The sequence below is a fragment of the Aythya fuligula genome, chromosome 1, assembly GCF_009819795.1.
Source record: "Aythya fuligula isolate bAytFul2 chromosome 1, bAytFul2.pri, whole genome shotgun sequence".
In the NCBI taxonomy this organism is placed as follows: Eukaryota; Metazoa; Chordata; class Aves; order Anseriformes; family Anatidae; genus Aythya; species Aythya fuligula.
Window position 1 is genome coordinate 152,011,023 of NC_045559.1, and position 11,738 is coordinate 152,022,760.

At 40.6% G+C, this 11,738-nt stretch overlaps 1 protein-coding gene across 5 annotated transcripts in view; it reads right to left on the minus strand.

The window, feature by feature from the left end:
* The window catches only part of FARP1 (FERM, ARH/RhoGEF and pleckstrin domain protein 1), a 195,021-nt gene that overhangs the window by 54,840 nt on the left and 128,443 nt on the right, over nucleotides 1-11,738 (minus strand). For all 5 annotated transcript variants that reach the window (XM_032207726.1, XM_032207728.1, XM_032207727.1 and 2 more), the window contains exons 4-7: nucleotides 8,570-8,612; nucleotides 7,289-7,367; nucleotides 4,936-5,033; nucleotides 258-372 (exon numbers count right to left, since the gene is read on the minus strand). In XM_032207726.1, the coding sequence (XP_032063617.1) occupies nucleotides 258-372; nucleotides 4,936-5,033; nucleotides 7,289-7,367; nucleotides 8,570-8,612 (335 nt within the window). The remainder of the gene's footprint in view (nucleotides 1-257; nucleotides 373-4,935; nucleotides 5,034-7,288; nucleotides 7,368-8,569; nucleotides 8,613-11,738) is intronic.

Below are 11,738 nucleotides of genomic sequence, written 5' to 3' on the forward strand. Positions count from 1 at the left end.
TTGGATGAAATAGACTGTAAAATAATGACATGCTTGAGTGAATATCAAAATCAATTGCTCTTTAAACATCTTGTTATGATGATGGGATAAAGGCGGCTGTAACCTTCAGGAAATTCACAGTCTCGGACGTTTTTTGAGAAGTAACCTTTGAGAAATCCAGAAGCTCAAATCTCTTTTGTACTTACAATCTAGCATGTATTTACAGTTAGAATTACATTAAAAGAAAAGAAGGCTGATAGTAATTAAAAAAGTCTTACATGTGATTACGGTGAAATTCCATGATTTTGTCTTCTAGTGCTTCTTGCTGAGGTATATACTTGTTCTTCGCTAAGTGTTCACGATCTATGTTTTCATCAAAATCCCCAATCTCAGCTGTGGAAAATTTTAAGAAAAGTCTATTAAAACCCTCAATTAAATCTGAGTTATTCAGGCAATTCAGTCTGGGAAGAGGGCAGAGAAGCAAACACAGGTTGCTGTAAGCCATGCCATGGTTTCATGGCTCAGACTCCCACTATTTTATCTTCCAGGCATTCCTCCCGTCTCATCTGTGTGAGCACCTGAGATGTGAGAAACAGCCCAAGGACTCCTCCGATCCACCACAACCACGTAAGTAGATGTTGGATGTCAACTGAACAAATGAAGCCATCACAGTGCTGCCTTGACTTGCGTGCAGGATAAAATGGGGTGACAGGGAGAACAGCATTAACCCAGCAGAACCCACCCTGGTGGTGCTCAGGTGTCTTTTCACAGAGCAGCCAAGCACACGTTTCTCCTTGTGCCCCTGCCCCATCGTGTAATCTTTGGGGGGAAATCTGAAGAGAATGTTTTATTTACGTGTTTGAATGAATGCATAAATGCAGCGGGTTATGAAACATTTGTCTTCCACTAATTTTGCAGCAGTTTGAGACACATTCTGTCTCCCTCCTCCTCAAAGTTGCTCCCATCTGCTGCAGTTATTCAATAATGTGTGTGCAACAGTATGTCACACCCACCTTCCACTTTGCAGCCCATTCAGTGAGCTTTCCTTTTTTTTTTTTTCAGGGGGTAGGGGACCAGGCAATCTGTGTGTGGGTGCCAGATTACTATCTTGTTGCCTGCTATTCTTGGAATGCTTCTTAAAAATCTTGCTATTAGGCTTTTCACAGAGTGAGGTAGCAGCCGCTGCCTGCAGACCTGCCGGTGTAATACAAACGAAGCTACAACGAAGGCTGCTACCTTAATAATGTTGGTGAAATTAAAACGCAGTTCCCTCAAATTAAATCCAGGCTGCAGTCAGACGTATCGTTCTGTGGCTAACGCAGGATATCACAGACCCAAGCTCAGATCCTTGCCTCATCCTCACCTCAGTTCTGCCCATGTAAATGACCTCTTAAACCAGTTCTGTCCAAAATGAGTTGGCTTAGATAAAAGAAAAGTTTAAGAAGATGCTCAGAACACTGCAGCTGATTTCCAACAAAAGTTTGCCTGTTAGCAGTTATACCTGCAAATGTGGAGGGGGGAGCAATAAGCTCACGTAGGACAAGGAAGATGAGGACCAAAGCATCTGTGAATGACAGAGCAGTAACCTTTCAACCCAAATAGGCTGCAGAGGTCAGAGGTGGGGAAGAGATGGTAACTGAGATTGTTTTATTTCAATCCCCTTCCTCATCCCATCTGCTCCTTGAGACAAGTGGCTACAGACACACCACAGAGAATTTGAGAACTGTCTTCTGTAAAAAGGTCCCTCTCATCCCCATCTCTGAAACAGCTCTATTCCAATTTTACTTGCCTCCAGTGACTCAAATCTTTGGGGAACATTTTTAACCCTCACTCAAAAAATGCAGGTTTCTCCTCTTTACTAAGGACATAAGCCTGCCTAGATTTGCAACCCCTCAAATGGCATGGACCTACGCTCATTCAAATGCAGTTCACACCTTGTAGATTTCTGCACGTAGATGTACTTATACCACCTTCTGTAGGGGTTTCTTTGGAGCCAAGTGTACTTACGACTTATTTCACCACTGCACGATTTCTATAATGTTCTCCGCATTTGTCAACTGCAAATCCATTATCAAAATTGTCCTCTGGGCTTTCTAATTGCTTCTGAATTTGTTCTCTCTGACCTCGTACTCAGCATCTTTTCCTTCATCTCTCCCCAGATCTCCTTCTCCAGCTGAAATTTCTCTCCAGTAGCACTCCCTCTAGAAAAAGAGGGAGCTGTATTTTGAATATTATCAGCCTTGCATATGTCTTCTTTAAAATCTTCCTGTGTGTTTTAGCCAAAGATTGATTCCCACTGATGCTCCCATTTTCTTATCTTGCAAGTGCTTTACACCACTCTCTGTATTCTGTCTGCATTAGAATTTCTGATGTGTCTCATGCTTTATATTCCAGCTTTTTCCCTTTAATCAGTCCGTCCTACAGATTACACATTTGCTGTATCAAAGTGTCCCCTCACTTCTGACACTTTCTACAATGCTTTTAAGGTGTTTTTAAACACAATGTTTCAAATATAAATCTCATGCTGTAATATACATGCTAATTTAACAGAAACCTATTTGCTGTCATATTAGATTTCATAAAAAAATAACAGGCTATAACATTGGCAAAAGCCTGTATACGTAAAATAAAGGTGCTTGGAATCAGATATCCCCCATGGAAACTGCCAGGAGGCACACATTGATAAGACATACAATACCTCATCTCCTACATTCTCAGTCCTTCCACTTTCATATCATTACTCTTACCAGCTGCCAAGTTTTATTTTTGTTGCAGACAAATATGTAGTATTTTTTAGCTCCTAAATAATAAGCCAGAGAGAAAATAAATACAAAAGACAGCCATGTGGGTAAGACACAGCTACAGACTCATATCAAAGCAAATTTTCATAGAAAAATGTTCATGAGACACAAAATGGATGAATAACTGAGACAGCCACAAAGTTCAGGCTCAGGTTTTTATCAAACATTTTCACACAAAAATGGGATGGGTAAAAAACATCAAAAATAGTCTAAGTTGCAGTCAGGAGATGGCAAGGGGAGCAACACTACAGGGGCACCGTGAGGCACTGCAGCCCTCTGCCCAAAGCATCAGGTCAGATTCTGTAGGTACTGTCTCACTTCTACATATGAATCTTTTGCCTCTCTCCTTCTGACAAGAGGGAAAAATTTGTTGTTTTTTTTTCAGTACAGAAGTATCTTTCCTTACACTCCAGAAGGAGAGTACTACTCGATTCCTAAAATCACAGTTCAGAAATCAATCTGCACATCAAGCTCACAGGTAAAAGGGACAAAGGACTAAAACTATTTCAAGAGCACCGTGATCATTTCCAAGAATTGAGGAAAATTACTTGATTCAACAGCATAATGCATCTCAGCAGCACAAGAGCAATGGTGGTAATTTGATGCTTTTGTACACTTTAAAATTAAGGATTCTTGTATGCCTGCGTGGCCATGTTGGGGAGAATGGCCAAGTGTATGATGGAGGAATTTTGAAAAACACTCAGTAAAACTTAAATTTGACTATGCAAGGATGGGAAAGGGAAAGAGAAGGCTTGTAAAAGTGAAAGGACATCCTGTGATTTTATCCTTTTAGGCTGTTGCTTTAGGAAAACAAGCTAGTGGTTGCACTCAGCAGCTCAGGCACCAGAACAGTAAAGAATTTAACTGAGTAATCAATAAGACTTAAGACATGAACTAAGATCTAAGTAGAAGTCGTACAGACAGTAACACATACAGATCAGGAGAGTTCAAAAGAGGATGATCATAAAGCAGCATCGCTGTGACAGACATGTGTATTAGGGTATCCTCTCCCCAACATCTTTCATAGGTGCACAGACATCTATTAGGAAGACCCGCCCTCCTAGAATGCAGTGTAAGAAGTGATACTCAATTTCCCCAAAATGATCAAGACATTTTGTCCTTGAGACGAGAGGAAGTTAGAATTAGCTTAACCAAGGAAAGAACTACAGCTGGTGTACTGGACACCATAACAGGAAAAACTAAGACACAAAAAGCTTGGTAGCTAAGGATTACATATATATATATATATATTTAAGGCTGCTGCAAAAATACTCAGTTTTCAAATGGTTTGAGGAATACAAAATTTCATAGAGGCTGCTGTACAGACCTTTATTGCTCCTAAACCACTCTGGGCAGTGATGACCATGGCAAAAAGAAAACCATGCAATACCTGCCTTTCCAACAGCACTTGATGAGAAACTAACCTAACACTCAGACTATGACAAAGGATCATGAGATTTATTTATTCATCAAAAAAGAACTTCTGAACACCTTTGTTGACTGCAATTTCAACAAAACAGCATTTCACTGGAAATATGCAATACTGAATTGTACAATGACCATTCAAAACACATGCTACAAAACACATGCAATGACCATCACACATGCTACTTTTTTGAGAGTAAGAGTAGGAAAAAAAAGTCTAGTTGTGCATACTTTGCAATTAAAAAGAAAAGCTTAAAATCTACTCCTTCTCCCCCCGCCCCCCCCAGTTTCCTTGTACCTTAGTAGGACTTAGGACTGTGCCTTAGGCTGGCATTCTAAGCATGTTTATTTACTACATTCTCTAGACAGCACACAGATCTCCAGGAATTTGAATGCTCTGCTGACATGGTACAAGGTTAAATATAAATAATGATGCAGGAATTCAGGAGAATTCATCTTGTTTGTTATTGCCTGCAAAGTTTGCTTTTAAAAGGATTCAAGGCAGACCATCAAACTTGTGCTTTAAAAATGCAAATCTGGTGTCCAGGAGCTTGATTTTATTTATGAGAGTAATTTTTCTGTATTTTAATGCTATTATACAGAAATATAATAAATTATCCATATGGCTTAAGCCTGTCTCCCACCAGCTGCTAGCAGGTAATGCAGCAAAACACGCCCAACCAATTTATCCTGTTTATCATCCTGGAAAAGAAGAAAGAAGCAAACTTACACTGTACTATGTGTGAGATTAAGAGGGCAGTGCTGGTATCATTACACGTTAGCCTTCCCTGTGCCAGGTCCTGCTTCACTTGCAATGCAAATAGGTACCTGCAAAACAAACACGAACAAAGAGTTACACGAAGCAGGAGGGAAAGATGGAAAAGTATCCATTTTTTTCAACAGGTTCCTTTCACTTTTTGGCATCTACAGAAGCGATCTGAATTTCCTAAGTTTAGAGGCTAAATAAAATGTAACAGGTACTGTATTACAGCCATTAGTCTTACATGGTTGCTGCTAAGCAGAACCATGGTATCTCTCTTTCTCACTCCTTTTCTTTCTATTTTAACCAGATCAATGAGATCTGGAAGTGGCAATGGAAGTAAATGTGACAGCTATTACGTGCTCAGCAACTATACCACAAGCAGCAGAAGATAATGGGCCTGCTTGTAACTATGAAGAAACACCAGATAAACCGGTGATTTGGAGTTATCACTAAGTTCTTGTAGAACAGAAGGGGAACTTTAAAGTTTCCACCTTGGCTCTCACCTGGAAATGAGAAGCAAGATCATCATTGTACTACTCTAGCTAGCTCTGATACTTTGCAGCCCCGTTACCTGTAGCATTTAACATATTTGCTTCCAAACAAGCCACGTAGGGCAATTCAACAGCCTATGTGTGTGGACATCACAGGTCCACAACACTATTTCAACATTTACATTTCTTCTAGCTTCTACAGGACTTAAAATATCTCAGTTCCACTCCATAACAAATGCTTCTCTAGAAAAAAATGACCTAATAGCGAGTATTTCCCGTATACTTGGTATGTAACCCAAATTAGACAGGCACCTTACTTAACAAGCCTTCCAATGACCACAGTTCCTCTGGGGAGGAATTCCTACTAGGATCTCAACAGTTTTTACTAATTACTGTATTTAATTTTTTTTACTAATTTCCTGTATTTTAATATATTCAGTGAGAAGCTCTAATTTGAAGAGTGAGTTTCTGAATGAGATGTAGGTAAATTAAATGAAAAATGCAAACTGAGTTGAGAGAATGGAAGCTAACATACACAGTACATGAAATAATATAGCAGATCTAAATAACATCCTTTTGAAACCTCCAGACACCTGCCTTACCACATAAAATTCACCCCAGTTGAAGAATAAAGCACAATAATGTTATATTCTCTGCTCTCCAAGTGATGAAGCAGTTCCCTGTGGAAATTCTTTCACATTTTACACACCGCTGTGTACATACATTCAAGGGCCCTAGCACACACATTTAAAATCTAACTAAAAAAGTCATTAAGATTCAGAGACACGTCTCCAGGCACAGGAAGAGATCCCCAAAAATCAATTTACAGTGCACATTCTAAGCAGCTGATATGCAGAATATCTATTCAGAAGCAGAATGCTTAATTACTAACATAGCAATGTGAATTTTCATTCATTCCTTTATTTTTACTCAGTCTTTCAAGAAAATATTCCTTCTTCCTACTTTTCCATTTTTCTCTGCCCAAGCCAGTAAGGCTTTGGAATCATTTTTTTTTTCCCCCATTGCATTGCTCTATTACCAAACCAAGACAGAGATAAACACAGAACACCACAAAGGTGGACTTGTTCTTTACAAAGCAGGTTATGGAGATACAAAAGCTCCTTGTAAAAGACGACATCACCTTAAGGGAAGATTAAAAGTAAAAACTAAGAATTAAAATACTGAATCAGAACAGAAAAAAATGTAATTACAAAAATACTAACCGTAGACCTGATAAAGAGTTGACAAGTTTCAGTGATAAAATACTGTCATGAAATGGAGTGTTTTTGACTAAAAAGAAAGGCTTTGCTAATGAGGAAAAACCTTACTAGGTCCCTCATATGTGTATTGACTTACAGAGAAATACGATCCATCTCTCTCCATGCCAACACAGCATGAAATTTAGAGCTCAAATCAAGTTTCTAAAGAGCCTGAAAATAAACACATCCTTAAAGAATTGTATCTTTAAGAAATACATGTCTATCCTTGTCTACTTGCCTCTTCCTCTTCATTTTATTCCCTCTCTTTTCCATTTCTGCATCTCTGAAGTCCCACTTCCAGACACTGGCTACATAAATAGGGTCCCCCAGCTGCCTCAACTTGGCAAATCCTGCAGGACAACTCTGTCCCAAACATGAGTGCAGAGTCACATGTGTCCCTCAGTATAGAGAAGTGCCCCAGGGCACTCAATGGTGGGGAAATAACATCAAGTTAATTCGGACAGGGAGCCATTGATCCCATCATCTCACCCTATGATCTCAGATCCCATGTTCTCCCCTCTGCCCACCAGCAATTTAACAGAAAAATAGTATGGTCACACAACTACTAACCTTGTCAATTCCTCCTGCAGCTGAGCATGGTCAGGTGGGAAGAATTTTACCACAAATTTTACAACAACATGCTTCGGTCCTAGGGGAAACATCAAAGGAGGTTAGTGATACGTTTGTAACATGCCAGCCAAATTTTATGACACAGAATGATGCACAAGGGATATGTGGAATCTGCAGCGCATACATATACACACTAACCTCCCATCCTTTGTCAGTATTTTTGACGCTCTTCAGGTTATTTAGAAATGACGAAATAAAACTTATACAATAAAACAATAAACACAATGAAACAGAGCAATGAATAAGCACAGTAAAATAGAACAGACACTTGGTGGATGGATACTCTGCCAAAACCAAGTCTGGTTTTAGTAATTGTATCAGTTGATCCAATAACATATACTAAGTGTGTCTATTACCCTTGATTCAGAACAGGAGGGAGCTAAATACAGTCTGGTTTTCAACTCCAGCAGCAAATTACTATTTCTGTGTTAACAGCAGCACATTTGTTCTGACTCTTACAAATAGAGTAAGTCACAAACTGGGTCCAGTGACAAAAGGAGCAACGCATCTCTCATGTGAGAGGGAGGGTTTCCAGAGAATATACCAATACTAACCTGACCAGAAAGGCACCTAGTGGTAAAGCTCACGAAATGAAGACCTTTACTGATATTTGACAGGGAAACAGAATCACCAAAACCTTTCTTGTTCACTTCTCTTCCCAAAGCTGATGGCTATGTACAATTTCCTTTCTCTCCCACTGCAACGTTCCCTGACTTCCCTAGCCCAGCCATTTTCTCCTCTGGGGCTAAGACATTTCCAAGTGCTGCTGCAGTGCCTCTGTTAGCTGTCACAAATTTGCCTGCTCCTTCCCATTAGTAACTTCTTCCAGTTCTTTTTCTTTTATCCTGATTACGGTATTTCAGGAATGTGTGCTCCCTCAAATCCTTCTTTATTGCATCCTTTTTTCTCTGCAAAACTGTTCATTACCTCAGTGCTCCTAGTGCCTGACTAAACCTTCTCAATCTGCTGCTGGCTCAGCCCTGTCAATATAAAAGGCAAAACCAGAGGCGTTCGATGTCTGTGTGCTTTGTAGGACTTGCTGCTGGGACACAATTTCACAGCAAGCGCCGTATGTCTCTCAAGGTCAGAACAGAAATAAGAAATAATCCAAACAAAATTCAGAAAAGGACGTTGAGAAGACAAAGGTACCAACTGACAGAGTACTCACTTACTTGGCTGCTCTTGAACCAACATAATAAATGTCAGTAAGGAAGTACTTACTTCTAATCTGTTTCATAACAGGCTTCAAAAGATCAAGCCACACCTGAAAACAAAAAGAAGGTGATGTTATAAACTCTAAACAAATGCATTTTTCATTGCATTAGATTTTAGATTTGCTTTTACTTATCTATTTTTTTCCAGTGTGGTTTTTCTCCCCAGAACTCTTGAAGATGCTCAGGAAGGAGAACTGTCAATGAGTTGCTGCTGGGGCATAGCTTTCGCAACAGTACAAATGTAGGGAGCTGGGAACACTGACATTTTCCCTTTACTTGTCTCAGATACCAACAGTCGCAGCATGTTTGGTCAGCAGCCCTTCATTTTATGGAAAAGTGAAAGAAGAAGCTGAGAAAAAGACAGTCCTGTGCTGTCCCTGTGCTCCTCACTCAAATTAACTTTCTACAGATCTGGGATTTCTGCTTTCTACAGATCTGGGCAGCTCAGGCCAATGCTTTCTTAATCGGGTGCAGTGCAACTTCGGCAAATAGTTTATTTTCATCTGTTTTTTTAGCAGCCTGCTTTTTCTGGACATCGCATGCGTCTTTCCTTTGGATTTCAAAAGAGAAGGAATGGATTGAAATGGCGTGTTCAAAGCCTAAAAGCCCACTCTGTAGTCTCAATCAAAAGGGCCTGGACGTATCACCTATCCACCTGAGGCAGCCTGCAGAAAGCCCGGGGAGAATCACACACAAGATAAAAGCCAAATGACACGCAGGAACCGGGGAAGTGTGACAGCTCGCCGAATTCAGCTGATAACCGTGCCCGAGATTTGTGTTTTGTTATCGCACTGAATTGCAGGGAGCCCCTTCCTTAGAGACTTCTGGAAGCTGCGGAGGAACTTCCTACAGCCCTCACAAAGGTTAAAGCCATTAAAAAACAAATCAACCGAGTCTTCCTCCAGGGAAAAAATCTATATTTAAATGAATACACCTTTGACCTTGAATAATTTTAGGTTGCGCAGAGACTGAAACACGCTCAAAATACCCATTTTAGAAAATCACCTGAGAAGCCAGACAGAAGCAGGCCTGCCTGGCTGCTGTAGCTGTGCCAATGCTGTTTGCTATTTTCCTAATCACCATAGGAGTGCTTGCAATTAGCAAAGAGCTCACATTCCTGCCCTGTTACACTCCCTAATGTTTCTCAATGGAATTCTTTTTATGTTTCGCAGCCTGTGAAAGTCTCTTTCTCTGGAAAGGCTCAAGAAGCTTGGTTATCCAAGAATAGGAAAACAGTGTTTATCACCTGTTAAACTCGTTCTGACACTTTTTGGCATTTCGGTAACTTAAACTGTTTTGTTTCAGAAAGTTGGCATGGACGTAAGCTGCATGAAGGTCAGGATCTTTGCCAAGCATAGCGGAGAAAAAAAAAATCCTGAATATGAAGCGGGCAATTTACAAGAATATGGGAGTCATATTTTTGATCCCAAAAAAATGTCTCCCAGAGGAAGTTTATGATAAAGCATGAGCACTGCAAGTACATCATTCCTTTCTCCGCTTTCCCAATCACCCTACAAGCAAGTCACAGCATCCTTTATCAGGCTGGAAGGTGGGGCAAGATGAAGACCTCATCAGCGCCACCGAACCCAAGCAATCAAAACTTACACATCATGCGGCTCCCACCCTGTAGCTATGCACAGTCAGTCTGAGCTTGATTTATAAATTGGAAAAATACTGTGAGGATGTACTTAGGACTCCTGCTTTTCATTTTCTCTGCATCTACCAAGGCTAGATTCTTCATTTCTTAAACAAAATTGGGCATTCCATGATAGTGACTGGATTTCTGCAGCTGAAGAACTGGGGCAGACATCAAGTGTGATGAAACTTTGTAAAACCCCAGGTTTGGCAACAATGCCTCATTTCCCCTTGTCCTGGGGTGAAGTGCAGCCCTCACACCCTGTGTTCACCTCCCATGCACATCTTCTCTGCTACATACATAGCAAACGAACACATCCAGCTGCCAGGCATCATGGCATACAACTGGCAATGTGTGAAGCATGAAGTCTGGAGCCCTGCATGTTGAAACAAACACAGCTGAACTGCGAATACATGGCTTCGTGTACATATGATCACATCTAAACAAATATGCTCTGAATATTTATTTTTCTTTTTACATTCTGTTCTACACCGGACGAGTGATTAATTCTCTTCAGATGATCTGAATATAAAATATGCATGTGTGTTTTCTTTCTTAGATATGAAACTAAACACAATTTTTTATTTGCACAATGCTTGAATTCTACGTTATAGCCCTTACAAAGCTCAAAAAGGTTTAAATCCCACAGGAACATTTACATCAACTGCATCACAGAAACTGGTAATTATGACTTAAATGTAAATACTGCTCTCACCCCGAATGCTGCTCCATACCAAAACAATGATTCATAATCAAATCTCTTGCTTTAAGAGCTTCTGTGAGCTGTTTTTAAAATGGATAGGGTAGGATAGGATAGGGTAGGATAGGATAGGGTAGGATAGGATAGGGTAGGATAGGATAGGGTAGGATAGGATAGGGTAGGATAGGATAGTTCAGTTGGAAGGGACCTACAAAGACCATGAAGTCCGACTGCTTGACCAATTCATGGCTAACTAGAAGTGAAAACAAATTATTAAGGGCATTATCCAGATGTCTCCTGAATACTGACAGGCAGGGGGCATCAACCACCTCACTAGGAAGCTTGTCCCTGTGTTTGAGCACCCTCATGGTAAAGAAATTTTTCCTTTGTCTAGTGTGAACCTCCCCTTTGTGCTGTTCCTGCGTGTCCTGTCATAGGTTACTAATGAGACCAGAGACCAGCACCTCCTTCTCAGCTTCTCCTCCTTGGGAAGGTGCAGAGATCATTGGTGTCACCTCTCAGCCTTCCCTGTTCCAGACAAGCCCACCCAAGTGTCCTCACATCTCCTCACAGGACATGCCTTCCAGTGCTTTTACCAGCTTTGTTGCACTCCTCTGGATGCTTGCAAGGACCTCAACATCCTTTTTATGTTGCAGAGCCCATGCTGAAGACATTACTTCCACCGTATTTCACTATTTTGGGGGCACAGCTGACAAGGGGTGAGCTAGATCTAGGGATCTCCCCTTTTTTCAGAAACAGAGACTGGATAAACTGGCACACACAGATCCGTGCTGTCAGATGCTTGGCTAATACTTCATTTTGCAAGGGTAGGGGCTGGAT